Consider the following 21316-nt stretch of genomic DNA (forward strand, 5'->3'; position numbering starts at 1 on the left):
TTGACTCAATCGATTCAATGATGTGGCAATTGAAGAAATCTGAAACGTACACCATATACACCAGCCTGGATATTACTTCTAAAACACGTAACTTACATTGAAGTAGAAATGCTTTATTGATTTATTGGACACGAGTTGTCAAAGCTGGTCCTGAGGCTATTTGGCATTCGCGGGGCTATTGGCATTAAGTTTAAGAATACCTGGAATAATGGCTTAACGAATTGCCATTTGGGGATTAGAAAACAGAAGCTCTATCATTCCTGTATATAGATTTACCTAGGTTATTAGTTAATGCTTATAAACAAATATCATATGCTAAACTTTTCATTCATTCTTCACAATTGACTGCGATAAGCTTATCGAACTGTGTACCAATGAAAAGAAGCTTAATTCCTCCGTTTTAAACGGTGTATTCGAATTGATCACATAGTACAAAAAAAAAATCCTCCGCGAAGCGGAGCTACGGGAGCTCGAGGGCTGGCCCTCGAATACACATTCCCCCCAAATCTACGGTCTAGTACCACCCGCGGCGTACCAATAGGCACCCACCCCTGAGTTTCGCGTAAGCGTGAAGGACACCCCACGGTTTCGCGCGCGCAAGCGACTCCCAGCCGGGCGGGTTAGCCGCACCGCAGGAGTGTGTCGTTGGAAAAGAAATCACCAAAAAAGCTCGGACTGCGACGACCACCTTAACGGCTGACCAGCGCTATTTGGTTACATGGCGTGAAAGAAACGAGAGGACGAAGACTCCGATAATAACAAAAGCTAGTTTCTGATTTTGTTTTGTTTTGGATTTGTGTCCCACGAAAAACTCTTTCATGGGCCAGTATTGAACGAGGCCGTATATTTCATTTGATTTAAGCCCTGACTAGTTATGAACGCTGCGAAGAGGTCTTTCAGCCAGTCGTTTGAAGGGCAGGCACCCCTTCAGCCTATGGGGCTCGCTGGTCACGTGTCCAACAGCACACCCAGCCCGTCGACTTCGTCGTCGCCGGACTCGACCAGCCAGTACTCTTCGTCGAAGCAGCACAGGGTCAACGGGGAATCCGGAGGGCCTGTCGTACGGGCACCTGGGACGTTCAGAACGCGCCCCATTCGCAGCTGTACGTTTTGCCGTAATCAGAAGGTGCGGTGTGACGCCTCAGCGCAGTACCCCCAGCCGTGCTCGAAGTGCGCCAAAACAGGCCGCGAGTGTGTCGTAGACCCATATTTCAAGCCCCAGAAGGGCGGTCAGGTGCAGAGCCTGCGCGACGATTTGCATACGCTGAGGCAGCAGGTCGAATACCTGCAGAAGCGAGAGAGTCTACTCGCTTCAGCCGTCGCTCAGACAAACCCCAACAGCTCGCTACTAGTTGGGATTAACAAGAGCAATAATGATGATGAACAGGGCCATGATGAGGACAGTAATGATGGCGTAGTAGTGTTGAGGAATGGATCCACCTCGGGTTCGGCTAATGGACATATCCACATGTCTGCTCCGAACAACAATAATAATAAGGGGATGGGTGAAAGCAACATCTTATCAGCCCGAAGCAGGTCTACGGGGTCGGTTACTGCTGCTACGACAATCACAGCCAACACCGTTCCGTTGTCCTCTATGATCTCATCTACCTCAGACGGAACGGCTACTGCCATCCCCGGAAAGTCGCTTATTAGCAACGACCAAGGCTACATCGATCCGACCGAGTTCAAAGTCGGAGACGTTGTATTGTCCCGAGACCGTGCTGAAGAACTTCATACCCGGTTCATGACCCAGTTCCTGCCGTACATGCCCATTATCCAGTCTAACAGCGCTGCAGAGCTGTTCCGCCAATCTGAGCTGCTGTTCTGGACCGTATGCCTGACCGCTTCGCTCTCCGAGCCGGAGCCGTCCCTCTATATCTCACTTTCGGGCCTCATCAAACAGCTGGCCATCGAAACCTGCTGGATTAGAACCCCGCGATCTACCCACATCGTCCAGGCCCTCATTATCTTAGGCACATGGCCCATCCCGAACGAGAAAGTCCTGGACGATTGCTCCTACCGGTTTGTAGGTCTGGCAAAGAACCTGGCTATGCAACTGGGCCTGCACCGGGGTAAGTTCATTTACGAGTTCTCGCGTACCCAGACGAGCCTGCCCGACGCCGAAAAATGGCGGACGCGAACATGGCTCGCCTGCTTCTTCTCAGAGCAGGTTTGGAGCGCAAATTTGGGTCTCCCGCCTTCTATTACCATCGATTACCTCGTAGAAGAAGGGCGTACTGACGATTCTCTACCTAAGTCCTTCCAGTCACTGCTGCGGCTCTCCATTTTCTACTCAAAGCTTGTGGGACTCATTGGCTCCTCGGTGTGTTCAGCCGATGGCCTCGAAGATGGCAAGAACCGGCCCAACACCCTTAGTATCCTTGAGCAGCAATTAGAGCGGGAGAAAGAGGCGCTCTACTTTGAGGAGCCTTCCGTCGAGATCTATTACCTCTATATCAAGCTTATGATCTGCTGCTTCTCATTTTTGCCGGGAACTCCTAACGAAGACCAGTCTAAATATGTGGCCATTGCATTCAACGCCGGCACTCGCGTAATCACGCTGTTTTCCAAGCTCGCAGAGCACCGTCAGATCATTGAGTACCCCATTTATATGCGTCAGGCAGTCAGCTTTGCCGCCCTGCTGCTGTTTAGACTGCACCTGACGCCTTTCTTGCTGCCGCAAAATGTTGAATCGGCCAGACAGAGCGTGGTGACGGTGCACAGGCTGTTCCGAAACATGCTCACGGCGTGGAAGGATGTCGAAAACGATCTTAGTCGAACTGCCAAAGTCCTCGAGAAGCTTAACTTCGTCATCATTACCCATCCTTATTTATTGACCCAGGCTCCGAGCATCATTACTCGTATGAGGTCGCATCTGACGGCGTCTATCTTTTATGAGCTCATTTGGGCTGTGCATGAGGCCCGGCGACGGGGTGCTGGCAACTTGTCAAAGAAGCTAGATACTGCTGAGGACGGCAAAAAGAAGGAAGAAGGTTCACAAGCGACCGCTCAAATGTCGGAATCGGTCCCTAAACCGCTCCAGGGCCCTCCGATTCCTCCGGCGTTTGCCCATCTGGAGACAGTACCGCCATTGCCTTTCTACAACCAAATCACTCGTGATGACTTTACTACAAACACGAAAACGACCCCTAATGGTACTACCGTTACGACCCTTGTTCCGACTAATCCACACGCGGCTGCTGCGCTCCATACTATGGGCAAGGATAACCTGCACCATTCACATGCGCCGTCGTCTGCTCCTCAGCAGCATAATCCAGTGGACATTGCACCATATCCGGTTATGCCACACCCAGTGGGTGGAGTAGGGGTTTCTTCGACTCCAAGCGCTGCTGATATTGCTGCGATTATAGATTCGACGGGAGCCTCAAACGATCCATTGCATCTTGATACGCTGATGCAGGGTATCGACTGGATGAACGATAAGGGTGACGATTTCCTTGGCTGGATGGACGTCAACGTCTCTCCTTTTTAAAAAAACTCTACGATTTTTGTAATACTACTGCTACCTATACGAAGTAAATTGACGACTTGATGATGATACGAATTATTCTATTGTTAGGTGTATATAACCGCATTTTATGTCTTCCTCCACCAAACGCTACAAATTTGTTACAATTCAGCTACTTTCTTGGGGAACCAACCCCCCAAACCCACCCGTAGCTCCGCTTCGCGCAGGACTTCGTAGGGTTCTTGCGAAGCGAACCCACCGTCAACGGACGTTTCACGCAGCAAAGTGGATTTATCCACCCGCGAGCCCCAAAAGTGGAATAGCTTGTGTGGGAGGAAAGGACATCAATACTTACAAATGCCTTGCAGTACCGCGGTAAATCATAATCCTGTTCTAAAAATCATGATGTAGAAACAACACAGTTAAAAATTAGCCGTTAACCAGTCCGGCCAACTTGGTAGCATCATTATATTCTCACTTCCAGATAATCTAATAGTCGTTACATTACCACGTATATATACAAGACTTCGCTCCCATTATTGCAGCTCTATAGTAACTTTCCCGCTTAATGTAGTTTGATGGCTCGGTTATTGCAATAAATTCTCCAACGTTTTAAGATAGTTATCACCCGATGGATCGAATCTCTGCAACATAAGATAACCCAAAGCCACCACTGAGAGAACCAACTTACTTCGCTGGTGGGCGTCTTCAATCCTCGCATCCGGGATTCCAGACGGAGAAGCACCATTCAGACTCTGAGGTGGAGAGTTCTTCACAATGTCAAGGTACACTAGTGCGTCTTGCCTCACCGTCTCAATGTTAACCTGGAATGATGGCTGGAATTTCCGGGGGGAATCTGAATCCGCTGAATCGAGCTCCAACGGCATGACATATCGAGCCGGGTTTGGACAGTCTGAACAATCTGCATCTTCGTGAACATGGTCAAACGCCCAGAGAGTAAGAATGGTGATGAACATGCACCATGGAAGGCTGTCCGACTGGTATATCAACGCCGGATTGATCAGCAGCATCTGCAAGAAATGCATAGAATGCCACACCGCCCATCGCGAATCAAGCGTACTCGCCCATTCCTTGACATACTGCCGGGCACGCAGGTGTTCGATCGTTATGCCAAGGCTCTTGTCGGGTGCGATTTGTGATGAAGGATTCCGCACAATTTCAACCGGCAGCTGAGCAAACCGCCTTATCATCATCGTGTCCTCGTGCAACATGATAAGCCCATAGTGATAAAGCGAGCAGTTGCACGCCAGGACCGACATGCAGTTGTAGTTGTTCAGCTGGATCGTCTCAAGCGAAAGGGGCCTGGAAAATCCCCCCTCATTATCGGCTCTTGGCGAAGAGGCTGTACTGGACGCAGAGGTCGCAGAATTCGAGAGAACAACGCGATCAAGCTCTGGAGTATCAAGCTTACGAAGCTGGCGGTCAAACGCACCCTTCCAGCTCGTAATGGCAACAATAATTCGAGTCTTGAACTCGTTCATCCTCCGTCTAGACACGATACCCGTATCGAGAATGCCTCTCCACTGCATTTCCCAGGCAACGCTGAGTAGACCATGGAGAAGAATGCAGCGGCTGTATGGCGAGAAGCACTCCAACGGGTACTCCTTCTGCGATTCGTGATACGGAGACATAAACCTCTTGACACTGAACAAAAAGGTCGGCCAGTTCCCCTGGGTGGGAATTGGCCCTTCGTCTAACTTGTCTTCACGTATTATGTTCTTGGGGTTGCTCCCATTTTTTGTTTCGTTAGTAGTATCCTGGCTCTGACCGTACTTGGAGTTGTTATACTCCTCCATCGCCTTGAAGTACGGGTAGAGTTCCAGCTCCTCTGGGTCTGGAGGCGGGCGTGGCTGGAGATGCCGCGGCTGCAGGCGATATATCTGAATGAACTTCTGGCAGGTGTCGGCCTCCCAGCACGCATCTGAGCAAGGCAGTTCGAGCCCAATCTCAAACGGAGAGAGACCCAGCGTGTGGCGATAGAACACCGCTTGCTGGGTATCACACACAAACGCAAAGAACGCCGTCCGCTTCATGGTCTCAAACTGGATGTACCGTTTCCAAAAGGCGTCAACGTCGATGGCATTGTAATCCTCAGGGATTTCCGGGATGTCGAGATTGTTGAGCACCCCAGAGAGCCGAATAAGCGCAATGTGGGTGCCGTGGAAGATCTGGGACATCTCAATCAAACCGCGAGAGCCAAACACCTCAGCAAAGTAGTTAATCAGCAGCAGACACTGCAGGATCCACGTCGGCAAGTGGGCATCATCGTCTATCATTGCCAGTATAACGATGCGGATTCTCTTGTGGAGTGCCAGAGCAATCGAAGGAGCGTCAGGGTCGTTTGAATATGCCATGCCTACAATGGCCATCGACATGAGCAGCTCTGGCTGGGCTTCATCCGCCCTGAACAGCGCCTTGTGGATCATTGGATACACCGGGTCGAATCGAGTCCAGTAAAGGTGCAAGTACTCCATAAATGCGCTTGCAGAAAGGCTTGATGATTTCATGTCGAGCTGTGCAGAGCTCGGAATGAGATCGATGATTTTGCGCCAGGTCGTATCGCTCAGAGAGGAGCAGCTTTCCTGTTTGAAGCTGTCTCTAGTGTCCGGAGGGCACAAAGCTCTGCCGAATACGTGCATTTTGACCGCGCCGTTCATGCCCCGGGGGTGCTTAGCGTAAACTGTTTGGGTGCTTGTCCAGGAGTCATCATGCGGGCTCATATTGTGGCGTTCCGCTATCTTTTTGAGGAGTAACGACTGGGTCGTGAGTCGCTTCGAGAGGTAGTCATGGCTGTGGAACTCAGCGAACGTCGAGTCTTCCGACCTAGTTGGCGAGGTGTGATTGTTAGTGTTGGCCGTCGTCGCAGTGGAGCTTTTGTCGCTCACCTCACTGCTGCTATTAATATTATTGTCATTGTTCTCGTTGTTCTCGTTGTTATTGTTAGTATCCTGGCTCCGAGGGATTCGTTTATCATGGTAGCCCGGGCTCGTGGAGTTTGTGTGGTACGCTCCATACTGATTAAGAGGAGTAGCGGGCGGCTGGCCATCATCGCTTAATGCTCGATGCTGTTGTTCGGCATTGTGCAGAGCTCGAATGAGCATATTATTGCTTGTCTCCGGGGCCGCCAGCTGTGAGCCCATGTTTGCGCTGAATCCAAACACGCTGGCATCAGTAAGCAGGTCGTAGGCATAGGAAGCGCCTTTAGGATACACCTCAGACCAAAACTCCTTACCAAAGAGCCAGGCGTAGTTCCCAGAAACGTTATAGTCAGCATTAGACGACGTCATGTTGGTCAGATCAAAGTTGCCATAATCATCGGGAAGCACCTCAGGGAAGGAGCTGAAAAGCGATGTTGACGAGCTGTCAAAGTTCTGGGACGTGAATGGAGCCGCAGAAGATGCGGCGTTATTATTATGGAATGCCGCCGCAGAGGCAGGGGCTGAGGTAGGGGCTGGGGCGGGAGGCTGGAAACTGGGGGTTGTAGAACCTGAAGGAGCCACTCCGTTGCTGTAGTATTGGCTCGAGAATCCCTGGTAGCTCGAGTTGATCGTCTGCGGCGACTGCATAAAGGCTGGAGCTGACGAAGAGCTGCCAGCGGAGTAGCCACCCTGCTGTTGCTGTTGCTGTCCAGACCCATTAGGAAATTCGTTTACAGACGGGCTCGAGGTCGACGGGCTATGGCCATTTTTCTGAGCTGATTTGTCGGTGGGCTGACTACTATTCCTGCGCCTTCTAGTAGGGGTAGAGTCTTTACTGGTCTTTGCCAGCTTCGAGCGAGCGTCCTCTTGGAGTTTGAGCTGCTTCTCCTCGCGCCTCCGTCGCTTCTCATGTGATTTACTGTTCTGGTGCCTATTATTATTATTTTGTTAGTCTTTCATAATATGCCCATGAAAAGGATACTCACTTTTCCATCAGATCGGCCCGTGCAAACCTCTGGGGGCACTTGGGGCATTTGAACGGTAGAACGTCGAGGTCTATTGAATGTTAGCATGATGCCCCATGGGGGAGGGGAACTATGATGGGTGACTTACGATTAGCAGAGTGCCGAATCAGATAGTCCCGTCGATTGAACGATTTATTGCACCCCGGATGGGTGCATTTGAACTTCTTCTCGTCCATCACTCACAGCTTGGTCCGACTGGCGATACGTAGAACTTCGGGGCGGCCGGTTGCATTTAGTTCGTACACTGGCCCCACAGTACGAAGTCTCTCTCACGCTCTACCGGAGGATGGAAAATACTGGTGATTCGTCTTGGGGGAAGAACGCTGACACCCGAGGTAAATCCCGTTCAGTACCGGAACAGTAATGTGAACCAGAGCGTTTTTTTTTTGCTCCCCGAAGGATAATAAAGGTAAATACAATGAATACAATGGCTGAGCAAAGTATCCAGGTATCGTTTTAGAGGAGACCAAGTGATATATGCGGGACGGCTCTTTTTTTTTAGCGTCGCAACCAGTGGATATAACGCTCAGCCGATAAGCGCTCCCTCGTGTGATCAACTGAAAAGGCCTAGCCAGAACCGCTTGTCACAACCAGTGGGGGGAACAGGGAAAATCGCCAAGCAAGCCGGGCTTTTTTAACAAGGTGTTAGGGAATAAATAAATAACAACTTGGGTTCGAATGGAATGCAGTTCTGTCTTCTCGAGGCATGTACGTAGCGAGAATGACGAACCGGCGAGTTTTTATGCAGCAGTTGGGTTCAGCTTTTCCATCTGGGTTGGACTGGCAGGTCTCGCTGGATCACCATTAGGCCCGTCCGGCTGAACAGAGTGCTAAACGAAGTGACCAATGCGCGCGCGAGCGCCATGTGTAATGCCGTCCTACGGCAGGACAAAATGGCCGATCGACCAGAAACGCAGGTGAAACTGCAGTCAGATCTTGAGCGACGGTAGTTGGTGGATCGCTTCCTCCTCAACTGGGGGCTCCGTTCGGAATGAAGGGCACATGTAGTACTGCAGCAGATCATCATACTTTGGTCTCCCCCCTCTGGGTAAGCTGTAATGTCCACGTTATCCGACCAGAATTCGTTTTCCGGGCACCCCTCTCCGGACCAGCAATCATGTACACTCCCCCCTCCCCCACGGGCCCTCAGATGAAATGGGCATGAAAAACAGTACAGTGAAAACTTTGGGCGTAGACTGTGAGAGCTGTCTCAGATAGTACTTCAGTATGACGACGGGGACGCGTATACGGTGCTATCCAACGGTTTTCTGCGGACCGTTCTCGCTGGTGGGATACATGATTGAAAGGTTATGTGACTAATGCGGCACACCCGTGCGTGAAGCGGTAACAGCAAACCATGCGTGAAGCGGTAATGGCAAACCATGCGTGAAGCGGTAATGGCAAACCATGCGTGAAGCGGTAATGGCAGAATGGATACTACAGTTGTACTAAGGATGCATGTAGCACTTCGCCGCACATCGCACCGCCGATATTTCTCGTTCTTTTGAAAGGCTACTCTTTTGAGATTGCACCGTGTGGTGTGGTGACGATAGTGGGTCTAGGTTCACAAAGCTGGGCCAATTAAACAGCGTGGTAGACCCGCTAGAGGAACTACTAGTACTATAGGCCTTTGGAGTCGATCTTGGCTCTTTCTAATGTTAAGCTGGGAGGCGGGTTTTTTTTACGGAAGGAGAATGTTCATACCACTTTATCGCACTTTTGACCATCCGAGGGTGCATAATTTCGGGCCCATCCCTGCATCATAATTGATCGTCCTAATCTGCGACTCGCAAACTTTTTGTTTTCCTCATAACAGAATGCCTAGTAATACTGCGTACACATGTTATAGGCGTAGTATCGTAGTACTATACTATATATGTTACATCGTGCCATGCTGGGTTCGTTTATTTGAGAATAGCCGAGTAGGCGGGAATTGGTGACGGCATAATCATGATATCCGCTCTTGGCATGTATGTGGCGAAGGTGGCTCTATCGAAGCCCACAAATGCACCTAGACCGCACCATGCCTGTAATTGATGTAAGATAATGCCGCCTATACGTGCATGGCGAACTGCATGATTGGTGGGTTCGTTCTGACGCTCGGTAATCGAAGCGTGCTATGCCTGATCTAAGCGAATACTCTAATCTCGTATAGGAGAGAGAGTTTATATCTTCTCATAAACGAGCATCCTATTGTAAATACATCCTACATATAGAGTATTAGGGTAAAAAAGCAGCTCATTGTCAGCTTACGCACGTAAAAAATACATTATATATGTATTCCGCATCGTGCCGCCTTGCAGACCTCGTTAGTTACGGAAAAGGATTGTCAATGACGTCTTTGGCCAGTCCAATCTCCAGTTTGAACTGTTGGGGAGGAAAGCGGGGAGTTGAAGGTGTTGGTTTTTCCGAAATACAGGCGTAATACGCCTAATCGTTATCCCCCTGCATGATTGATTCTAGCCGCACAACTGCCTTTCTATACGCACCTCTGACGGTAGCCCGGGGTTCTTGATACATATGATGAATTCATACTTGTTGAGGTGGTTAGTCGACTTTTCTCGACATTAACATGTCTCTCTTTCTCTATGAGCTTTCGCTCAATGATTACCTGCATGATATGGTTCCCCCCTAGAACACCAATGCTTGTCTAAATGTAGGTAGTACACAACGTTCTGCATAGTCAAGTTGCGTGAATGTGATTTTTGCAATGGTTCGACCTTAAAGAACTTCGATAGCTCTTTATGACGTTCAGCTTCCCCCACAGTTCCCCGTCATTGATTAAAGAATGGTCACAATTAAGGACTGCGGTTAGACTAAGCTTTTGAGGATTCAAAGTACATACGCAGCACCGGCCGTGCAAAGACGTTTGAAAATGCGTCGGAAGTCGCGGCTTCGTTTATCAATTACGTCGATCTTATAGCCCTTTTTTCGGTTAACAGCGTGGTTCGAGCCATGCATCGCGAACTCAAGACACAGAGTGCATCAGATCTAATTGGAGGACAACAGCATATGAAATGACGAAATTGAACATGTGAATATTCATATGAAGAGCTAAAACACCACAATTGCCGTAACGACGTGAGCAGCTAAGTGATTTTGCGTTTAGAGGCATTGGATTATGCATAGTATAAATCAATTGCTCAAATAACTTGTTAACAGAAGTACAACTACTTGGGAATCTAAATCAGCTTGTGGATCAACAGATGGTTTACTCGGAGTGAAACTACGAGTTGTATACTGGTAATCGAAAAGCTTACTCGCAGCACTGCAGTCTACCAACAGCGATAAACGGGAAAAACTGAAATAGTATTAGCGCTTCGCATATATCCTACCTAAAGCTCAAAGTACTGAATAAAACCAATGGTAACATGGGAGATAAAAACACCAACTCATCTCCTTGCCTACTGCTCGTGCGGCGCACACAAAATTTAGTAAAATAACATTCGCTAATTAAACAAAAAATCAGATTGCCGGCCGATGACCCGCGCGCCCCACCCTGCTAAAGTACACGAAGACAAACCCTACTCAGGGCGTAGTAAAGCCGATAGCGAGCATGGTCGAAGTGCTAGAAGTCAAGTTTGATGCGAACGACTATGTCAATCTCCCAAAAGACAAGCTTTCTTCGGCTTTCTTTAGCTGGATAAGCGAATTGGCCCGTTCAGTGCGGAGTTCAGACGAATTGGACGAGGCCACAGCCCTCCATGTGCTCGCCCAGCTGAAGAAGATGCTCGAGTATTTCGAGGCGTCTAAGGACTCAACGTACATCTCCAAACCTATCCGGAGCCAAATTGGGCTTGTTTATCGGCTTGTTCATGCCAGTTTTACACGAGATCTGTACGATTCGGCGAACCGATTCATCACGCTGCTGAATGCCGGGAGATCGGACAAGTACTCTGAGCTCAAGCATTTGGCTATAACTGTAATTGAACAACTCAATGACTACTGTGGGAGCAATGTGAGTATTGAATCATATTTTGATTTGTTGATGCTTGGCTAACTTAAGCCTGTATAGCTTGTTTCGCTAGCCCCAATAACTGCCATAACGTGCATGAAGCATTTTAAGAACTCGTCGGTATGTTATGATCTGAATCTCCTCTTACTATTTTACTTGCTTGCTGACTCTCAATTTGTGAAATTTAGCACATTGGGTACAAATATACCATCCTTAGAACTTTGGCGGCTATTTTGCGAGCTTCTGGCGACGCTCTTGATGATTCATTGACAAAAGACCTATGGAAACTGGCCAAGGGCCTGACAGATGACAAATCAGCAAAAATTGCCGCAACTTCGTATGCAGTGCTAGAGGCGCTCGTCCAATCAAAGATTGTATTCAAGTCTTCTTCCGATTTCGAAGCGTTCAAATCGTCGTATATGAAAGCACTGAACTCGCAGTATCCAATTGTAAGGCAGGCTGCGGCAAAGTGCTACGCTAGGGGCGTAGTAGAACTGTCAAGGCTCTATGTGACAAAGTCCGAAGTCCAACAGATGGAACAGCTGCAGCAACAACAGAAAAAGAAGGCGAAGCAGGGCAAAAAAGACGACCAGAACGATGATGATGATGACGGGATTGCTGATTCGCGAGGCGGATCGCCTGCTCCGACACTTAGCAGAGCTAAGTCCATTAAGAAAAACTATGTCTTGAGCTTTTCGGACTCGCTTAGACTGCTGGTGTCGCACTATCTTACCAACGGTGCATCTGCACGAGTAAGGGTAGGTGTTGTCGAGACACTTGCGGAGGTCATCATGTTGTGTGATTCGCAATTCATTGAAACGAATTATACTGAGATTGCGACTGAACTTCTCAATAAGCTAGCAGGTGGTCTGTCAGTGCGGCAGCACCAGTATAAATTGCATGCAGCTCGATCGCATGTGATATTCCTTCTGAACGACGTGATTGCCAATCAGATCCTCGGCGAATACGGTCAAATTACTGCATTTAAAGTTCTCTGTGCGGAAATTCTGAAGAATTATCCTGTCGTACTTAAGGGACAGGTCGAACCGGCTCCAGAAGTTATTGCGAGTACCTGTCAGGTTATATCCGGACTTATCAAGCGACTTGGCTCTGCGGTGACTTCAGATGGAGCGTCTGACACTCTCAGAACCCAGTTGGTTTCTCTTTTGGAGCACCCTGACCACAGCGTCCAGGTTAATGCATGCCTATGCCTTAAGCACTTGGCTCAGGCGGCACCTTCCCTTATCATACCCATTCTGTCGTTGGCTCTAAACCATCTATCTAAAGAGCTGCCGAACCTCTCTAACCGGAAAAGTGCATCGTTCAGCGACGTTGTGGGCAACGCGTATTTAGCTGCAGTACTGGTGAGCCTTTCCGGGGAGAAACCTCAGTATTGTTCTGTGGACTTGACATCTAGAGCACTAACTACAGCGACCTCGCTGCTTAAGAACAACAACGGCACGGCTGCAGTACTGGCAACGCAGACCAGAGTTGCATGGGTGCTAATCAGTGGTCTCATGACCCTTGGACCGAATTTTGTCAAGGTTCATCTTTCACAGTTACTGCTGCTGTGGAAGAATGCTTTGTACAAGCCAGGCAAAGACCAGAGCCCCGCGTCAAAAAGCGCTATTGAAATAAGCTACCACCTGCACGTTAGATCGGCGGCGCTGGGTTCTATTGTTGCTTTCCTGGCGTATAACTCGAAGCTCATTACAGCAGATGTAGCACGTCGCATCGGTGTCATGCTGCAGAATACCAGCACGTTCATTTCAGATATCCCTGCTAAACGGTTCAGCGACGATGACATTCAGCAGAGGTTATACAGCACAGTGTCTCTCCAAGACTTTGAGGTCATGACGAGGCGCCGAGTTTTCCAATGCTATCTCCATCTGTTCCAGTATAAGCACTGGGTCGAAAGCTTCCCGGCGAATTTGCTGACATCAGCCGTCATCACCTTTGCAGACCCGGAAAACAAGAGCCTTCATACCAAGCTAAGTACCGCGATAGCCACTGGCGCAGGTGCGATTGACTCAATTTGGGAGGTGTATGATAACTACGCGTTTGGCCTTACTAGCAGGGTCGACGGGTACGAATTCCGCAACAGCTCGAAGATCATTGATATTGACGATGAGGGCCACTGGCTTTCAGAGAGAGCTACCTGGCAAGAGAGCCTGCATTTAGAGCGTCAGCTGAACAGCCCGATTATTGCATCCTCGGAGTTTGACGTTGAGTCTGCATTTTTCTTCGAAGAAGGACCAACGGTGTCGCCCGATGTGGCAGTAGTTGATCTCTCTATCGATCTTTTCACGGTGCTGCTACCTTCTCAGACCCCAAAGGTACAAGAGAGCATGATGGACCAACTGAGATCTTACCTCTTGTCAAGCCTAAAAGCTACAAACGAAGTCGGCCGCAAGAATGCAGTTGTTGTCAACATAGCTGCAGCTATATTCAGCACTCTTCAATTTGTCGTTGCCAGGGCTAGTGGGTCTCAGAGAGATGCAATGAAAAACCCTCGAGTCCTTTCAATTTTCATTGATATCATCAAGCTTCTACTAGTGAATAAGGATCCTCACGTGAGGTATCTCGCGGCACAGTCCATGGGAATGGCATGTTCTCTAGGTGGTTCATCTGCTACAGCCGATCACATTAAATTCCTGATTGACAACATTGTATCCAATCGTGATCCAAACGCGCGAGGTGGCTACTCCATGGCCCTCGGATACATCCTTCAATACGTAGGCGGAATGTTTGCCGGTCTGCATCTCAAGACCATTCTGGGCATTCTCGTGTCGTTGGCTAATGATCCCCACCCGACTGTCCATTTTTGGGCACTCGACGCCATATCTATCACCATTGCCAATTCAGGCATGAGCTTTTCCAGTTATGTCAATAGTACATTAGCGACCCTATTGAAGCTGATGACGTTGGACAGTCACAATGACGAGATGGCTTCCATTGCATCTAGCAACCTTGATACAGAGTATCCGGCAATCCGCATTATGTGCCGGTGCATCAGGTCGCTGATCAATGTCATGGGGCCAGATCTCAAAGAGCACTCAAAGTCAAATAGTACCATCCAGGATCTCGTGCAGTTCTTTGAGTTTTCGTCGGATGCCAGAATCGTTGCCGATGCCCATCGGTGTATTCAGGAGCTTATTTTATTTGCACCTGAAACGGTCGATTTCAAGGCATTTGCGACCGAAATCAGAAAGAACATGCTTGTCAAATTCGACATTTCGCTTCGTGATGCAGCTGTCGAGGGTCTCTACCAGTTGATCCGTACACAATCTGCATCGAAGGTGTTTGGGTTCTCAGGCGGCGAATTAGAGACGGGCATCTGGCTCGCATATAACGATACGCCAGAAAACAGAGAGCTTAAGAAGTTTATTGAGAATTGGCTTGATGACACTGCTGTGAAGGAGCCTCTTGTCTGGATTGGTCGAATTCAGACAATCCTGATAAAGCCTCGCCGACAGTTTGACCCCAATGACTCGTCGAGAGCGGCACACGGACAAGCATCTCTACCAGCCCAAGATAATGCGGACCTCATGGGCGATGAGGAAGGGGCGTCCTTTAATGCAGATGGAGATGGAGATGCTTCTGATGGTAACTCAGCTAACGAGCCCTTGAAGTGGCAGACGCGGGCACTTGCACTGGAGTTGATCCGCAGCTTGTTCCTCAAGCTGTTATCTAACCAGCCCAAACATGTAAAATCCCAAAGTCCATTGACAGCTAGAGTAGGTGATCTTATTAAGATTGCCTTTTCTGCTTCCACGGCGACTGTTGTAGAACTTCGGCTGCTTGGCCTGAAGTTCCTAAACGACATATTGACTGAGCTAAAAGAGCTTGAGGATCCAGACTTTGAGGAAGTTGCCCTCTTGGAGCAATACCAAGCTCAGATTGGTTCCGCACTTACTCCCGCATTTAATGCCGATAGCACTCCTGAGCTAGCGTTTCAGGCAGTTAAGGTATCTGCCACGTTCATTGGAAGTGGTATTATCAAGGATGTTGATAGAATGGGCCGAATTCTTAAGCTTTTGACTAGCGCTCTGGAAAGCTGCTCTGGTGCGCAGGTGGTTAACTTAGGTGACTTGAAGACCCTTAGCACGAATTCCCAGGTCATGCTGAGGATTGCCGTACTCTCTATGTGGGCAGAGCTGCAGGTTGCCAGTGTTAATCCGAATCAGGAATATCTCATAGATGTTGTCCAGCCACACATTGAGACTCTCTTGCCGTTGTGGATTAATTCCCTAAGAGACTTTGCCAAACTGCGGTTTGAACCAGAGCAGTCTTCAGGACTGGGTGACGCTGGAGCGCTTAGTGGGTCTCTAGACCGAATGTATTCGGCTATGTCGCGGACGAGCCTGTTACCTATTTACCAGGAATCATGGCTACAGCTGGTTGACGCCATTGCTTCATTGATTGAGAAGGATAAAAGTATGGTGTTTGATATCCTCGACGAAAAAGAACGGGCGGCCACGGCTGCTAAGAGCGCAGAAGAGGGCATCAAGTATAGCAACGAGCCGGCTGCGTTTTTCTTTGTGCTGTTTGGGCTCTGTTTTGAAGCTCTTGTGCGACCTCAGAATACCAGCGACAGTCGTCTAAAAGTACTACTCGCCATGAAGCGGATAATGCATCCTGCGGTCAGTGGTACTGTCATCTACGAGGACTCTGTCTTCGCTGAGACTGTGGACCTATTGGATCGAATCATTCTCACCGGAGACGCTAAGGAGCAATTGGTTGTTATTTCCATTGCGAGCCAGCTATGTCTGAACCACCCGGAGAAGAGTTCGTGTTCAGAAGGAGCACTATCGGAGAGCGTGGAGCATCTCTTTGAGCTCTTCAGGGTAGTCATGCTCTGCCTGACCAATATCTTTCCCTTCCTGGCAAATTCGGACCGTCCAACTCCAATAGCCGAGACCGCTGACCGCGATTACTTGGTTCTCATCAAGACTTGCCTGGATAGTCTTGTTTCGATGATCGAGGTTTTCCCGAATATTATTAAGGTTGATCTGTATTCGTGCTTGCTCTATGTGTTTGGTCGTTTCCTTGAAGATGAAGACGAAAGCTGCCAAAAGACTGTTGTGCCCCACACACTGGTAGTCCAGAGGAAACTATTGATGTCTATGATGCAGACTCGTAAGACTTGCACAGAGTCTGCCAGTATAATCGAGCTCGCTATTACCACATCTGTGCACCATATTGTTGATATGCTCAAACGCAGCGGAGTTGCTACCGAGATGGAGATGACCAAACGAAAGAACTGCCTTCTTTCATCGGTGATCCTTCTAACTACCAGCTCATCAGCAATCGAGATTAACGAGGATCTTATCTCCAGTATCAGCAAAGTACTTATTGAGACGCTTACTGTTCCAGAGTTGGCCGACGTGTCTGCTGAGTGTATTAAAGGGCTGCTGATCCAGACTGGCCATCTACCGCTGGGGAAGCACCTGGGAGAGCGTATCCTGCCGTCGCTAATCTCACTGGCTGCAAACAGCACGCGTCCATCTGCCGATGCGGTGAACAAAGTTCCTAAGCTTACAAGCGACATTCTGGTCGCGTTCACCAAGACCTTTATGCCTGGATCCGACCAAGTGTCTGCCGCGATGGCTCTTTCCATTCCGGTACTTATTCAATTCATTGGCGACAAAGAGAGTGGAGTGCCACCTGACCAGCGATTAGGCTATGCAAAAGCTCGGCTTATGGAGTTGATTCAGTTTGACAATTCTTCATTTAAGAAGGTACTCCAACAAGGTCTTTCAGAGTGGCAACGTACCTTACTTGAGAAGGTGTTGCGAGGCGATGGAGCTTCTTCAGTGGGCGCTGTTGCCTCTGAAGCTTCTGAAGGCGACCAAAAGACGCATATTCAGCTCAAGTCATTTGTTTAGACATATTGTATTCCGTATGTACCATAATTGTAACTTGTACATTGTTTTCCGCAACAAATCAACGAGTATCTATTCTAAATGCAGAAACTAATCATTGACGAACGAAGACGAGCTTTATATATGTAGGTGGTCAACCGCATATTAGCAACCTGGTGTAATGGTATTTTGGTAGCATGCTTATTGAAAGTTCAAAGAGGCCGGCACGCTGTTGAGCCGCATTGATCAGATAAGGGTCCGTCGATCCCCAACTCGGAACAGAGGATCCTGACAAATACCCCCCGCACAACGCATATTGGTTGAAAAAAATGCCATACGTTAAAGAGATTTGGGTCCATCCAGTCAAGTCATTGGCCGGGATCAAATTGGACAAGGTAGATATCGACGAACATGGGTTCAAGTATGACCGGAAGTACATGATTGTCGAGCCTGACAAGAAGAAGCCCAACGATCCAAGGGCCTACCGATTCGTCACCCAGCGCGAATTGCCTGCTCTCTCGCTTGTCCAGACCTCATACAACGAGACTACTAATAGCCTGCGGATGCACTACCCTAAAAATGGGTCTACAATCGAGATTCCGCTGGATATTCCACAAATCATCCTGAACAAGTGCAGGACCATCGACTGTTTCATCTGGTACCATACCATTTCGTCCTGGGACATTGGGGACCATTTCCCCGAGATCAAGGAGTTTTTCGACGCAATTAGAGGCACCAGTGACAGAAAGATTACGATTGTAGCTCCGGAGCATCGTCGAGATGCGACTTGGGGCTCCTTCTCCGAAAAGCAGGTTGAACGGAGGGCTACCCCCTCTTTCCAGGATTTCTTCCCGGGAAATCTTATCACCCAGCAATCACTTGATGATCTTTACGGGAGGGTCTTTGAGAAGACTAATGGCGAGGTCAGAGTCTGCCCGCGGAACTTCAGACCGAATATTGTCATTGATGGTGTATCCAAAGCCTGGGACGAGGATGATTGGAAGCGGATTAGAGTGGGCGAGTACAGATGGTATATCCCCTGCCGCAATATTCGGTGCCAGATCCCGACGATTAACTTGATGAGCGGGGAGTTTGAGAAGTCCAGGGAGCCGTACAAGACGCTTCAGTCGTTCCGAAGGATTGACGAGGGCTACAAGCTTGCCCCATGCTTTGGCATGAATATGATTAACGAGTCTACAGGTTTCACGGTACAGGTCGGTGATGAAGTAGAAATTCTGGAACGTGGTGAGCACAAGTATCCAGCTATAAGATAGCTCGTCCTATTATTAAAAGTCGTTTTGTCTTTCTTTATAATCTATCTGGCAATATCCTCTACTAATATCAATAATGTTTATTCTTTTATGCCTAATTATTATTCAATTCTGTCTTCTGGTTGTCTGATACTATGGTGATACAGGTAACTTTGTATCGTCCAATCTTTAAGTCTGAAATATGGATGCCAAGACTAAACCTATAGACACACACGGCAATCTTAGAATTTTAAGGAATCGAAACAAACTGTCGCTAAATTAATACCATCTAGCTTTTACTCAGTCAGTTAAGAACTGCCATATTGCAGTATGCAAAACTACCAGCATAGTCACCGTGAGTCTTCGCATCACCGAGACATTTTGGCTTGGGTCCGCGCGACGACCCGTTGGATAAGAACCCGGACCGAACGACAGTGACGACCAAGATATGCCCAAAAGACACAAGAAGAAGGTGAAAGGAGGCCACAAGGGCCAGGATAAACGCACTACTACCAAGGGTAGGGGGCATCCCAAGAGCAAACCCGCGGGAAAGCCGCCCGCTGGTCGTAAACCCAAGACGAACAGGCTGCAAATGGAGGCTCTATACACTGTCGTCCACAGAAGACAGGCAAATGTTCCTCTAAGAAACATGCCCATGGCTTTCGTAAATGAAAAGGGCGAAGCCTACGAGCCTAAGGTGGTTGTTTATGAGATCCCCGAGTCGGAAGAGTCCCCCGAATCGGAAGAGTCCCTAAGTGAAGAAAGTGAGATCGAAGATTTCATTGAATCGGTTCAGGCTGTTGTGGATGAATTTGATCTGGCAAGCATAAAGGAACCTGCCGATGAAAGCGATCAAAGTGAGGAGGATGTTGATCAAAGTGATGAAGATGTTGAAGTTATGGAAAGTGTTGACCGGGAAGTGGTAGCTGAACCGGAGAATGAAAGCGAAGAAGAAGAAGAAGAAGAAGAAGAAGAAGAAGAAACCTCCGAAGCAGTTGAATTTTTCGTCGATACTGATGGCGATAACTTGGTAGAAAGCCGTTCAGAGAAGCCCGTTGAGATTGTCCCCTACTTCAAGAAGGAAGAGAAGAAGCCCGAAATGTCAAACGAGACTATGGAGCGGCTGCTACAATTCCAACGTGAAGTGCACCAGAAGGCCGCTGAGGCATCTATTTCCGAACAGCTGCGACGGACGACCCTGGACAGCCGACCTAAGAACAACAAAAATGACAAGAAATCCAAACCCAGGCCGAGGGGAGAAATTTTCGCCAAATCCAGGCCGAGGGATGAACATTTCATTGACCCGTATGAAGAAGATACTCCCGTTATTGGCTCCGATATGGAGCTGTCCGACTATGAAATGGCTGCTTTGAGCGCATTTATGGGGAGGGATATCGGCGGGTTGATGGTAGATGGAAACCAGCATGAGTTTGAGGTTGATAAAGAAGAAGAAGACTACTTGATTGATGACTATGCCGACTATGAAGACAGTACAATGGTCGAAGACGAGGGCGGCGACCCTGAAGAGTTCTTCAAAGACTTTTTTTCCGAGAAAGGCGAGCAAGTTCGTACATTCGACTGTCTAACCGACAGCATTCGGTCGATTAAAGAAACAAAGAAGAACGACAATGACGAATTTGAGCTGCTTGTCGAGTGGACATCGCCACACCCCGAAATATGGGTGAATGCTAGGTATCTGGCGTACGTGCTGTACTCTATTGACAAACTCGATAGAGCCAGTGTGACGCATTTGTTGGACCAGATAAACCTACCATTCAACAGTCATGAAATTTCTTACCTTTTGGATGAGCCTCCTGAGTCGGACTATTCATCTGATGGAGAGGCCTACGCAAACTACGACGATGAAAGTGACGAAGATGAGGAATTAGACGATATCATTAGCCAGCTTATCAGCGAGGATGGAGGTCGCAGATCGAAGCGTTCGAAAGAGCGAAACGACACTATCCTGGAGTCTGCAGGCACCAGTGCTCTTGAGGCAGAGCAGTCCTATAAAAACGCTACGCGCGGAAAGGGAAAGAACAAGGTGCCTGACTTCCATGTTAACAACGAAGAACTTCAGTCATTTTTGGCCAAACAGTGGCTCAAGAGTAAAGCACTGAAAGCAGAGAAGAACCGATGGCGCGAAAACCTACATAAGGAAGGCAAGCTGACCAAGAAGGGCAAGGTCATTGGTGGCACTGAGCTAGTCAGCAAGTATTACTCGGGCATGGACTTCAAAGATATCATCTACGAAACAAGAGAGTTCCTGAGCACTGAGGGCCAAAATACTCTGTCATTCCCGCCAATGGGGCATAAAGACGTGGTTAAAATCCGAGCCATTGGCCGCGAATGCTTCAACTTGGTAACCAGGATTGGCCGTAGCGGCAGAGCTTGTGCAGTGTTTATTAAGAATGACTGTTACTATGCCGAAGGATACCCAGAGGCGCTTCAACAGCACAACACCGGCAAACGACTGTTCCTGCCTACAGTTGATGCCAGTGGTAAGGTCATACCTCCGGGAACCAAGCGACCTAAGAGAATGGCTAGTTCCAACCAGGATGCTCCGAAAAAGCCCAAGCTAAGGGAAGGCATGGAAGTGGCATCGCATGCGACTGAAATTGAAGTCTCTAACATTGGGCGTCAATTGCTGGAGAAATTGGGCTGGCAGCCTGGCACGGGTTTGGGCAGCGGTCGTGATGGTATCCAACATCCTATCAGTGCGAAGTTCAAAAAGTCTAAGATCGGTCTTGGTGTTTCTATGTAAAAACGTTACAAAATATCAGCTTCGAGGTATAAAAAAATCTCTGTCCT

The 21316-nt window shown here is 48.6% G+C and overlaps 5 protein-coding genes across 5 annotated transcripts; 4 read left to right on the forward strand and 1 right to left on the reverse strand.

Annotated features, from left to right (window-relative positions):
* Window positions 1–934: 934 nt before the first annotated feature.
* On the forward strand, window positions 935–3496 carry SEF1 (Zn(II)2Cys6 transcription factor; the record flags this gene model as incomplete). The annotated part of the gene is made up of 1 exon (XM_076685256.1): window positions 935–3496. The coding sequence occupies one exon, from the start codon at window positions 935–937 to the stop codon at window positions 3494–3496; it is 2562 nt and encodes an 853-aa protein (XP_076540456.1).
* A 563-nt stretch (window positions 3497–4059) lies between these two features.
* Window positions 4060–7612, reverse strand: TRVA0_023S00606 (uncharacterized protein; the record flags this gene model as incomplete). The annotated part of the gene is made up of 3 exons (XM_076685257.1): window positions 4060–7342; window positions 7398–7467; window positions 7525–7612. The coding sequence occupies 3 exons, from the start codon at window positions 7610–7612 to the stop codon at window positions 4060–4062; spliced, it is 3441 nt and encodes a 1146-aa protein (XP_076540457.1).
* A 3380-nt stretch (window positions 7613–10992) lies between these two features.
* Window positions 10993–17279, forward strand: LAA1 (AP-1 complex accessory protein LAA1; the record flags this gene model as incomplete). Its single annotated transcript, XM_076685258.1, has 3 exons — window positions 10993–11394; window positions 11452–11511; window positions 11580–17279. The coding sequence occupies 3 exons, from the start codon at window positions 10993–10995 to the stop codon at window positions 17277–17279; spliced, it is 6162 nt and encodes a 2053-aa protein (XP_076540458.1).
* A 305-nt stretch (window positions 17280–17584) lies between these two features.
* Window positions 17585–18529, forward strand: TRVA0_023S00650 (MOSC domain-containing protein; the record flags this gene model as incomplete). The annotated part of the gene is made up of 1 exon (XM_076685259.1): window positions 17585–18529. One exon carries the CDS (start codon window positions 17585–17587, stop codon window positions 18527–18529), a length of 945 nt encoding a protein of 314 aa, XP_076540459.1.
* A 424-nt stretch (window positions 18530–18953) lies between these two features.
* TRVA0_023S00672 (uncharacterized protein) lies at window positions 18954–21269 on the forward strand (the record flags this gene model as incomplete). The annotated part of the gene is made up of 1 exon (XM_076685260.1): window positions 18954–21269. One exon carries the CDS (start codon window positions 18954–18956, stop codon window positions 21267–21269), a length of 2316 nt encoding a protein of 771 aa, XP_076540460.1.
* Between the last annotated feature and the right edge of the window lie 47 nt (window positions 21270–21316).

This window comes from Trichomonascus vanleenenianus (assembly GCF_965637985.1).
Source record: "Trichomonascus vanleenenianus strain CLIB 3782 genome assembly, contig: TRVA0_023S, whole genome shotgun sequence".
Lineage (NCBI taxonomy): Eukaryota > Fungi > Ascomycota > Dipodascomycetes > Dipodascales > Trichomonascaceae > Blastobotrys > Blastobotrys vanleenenianus.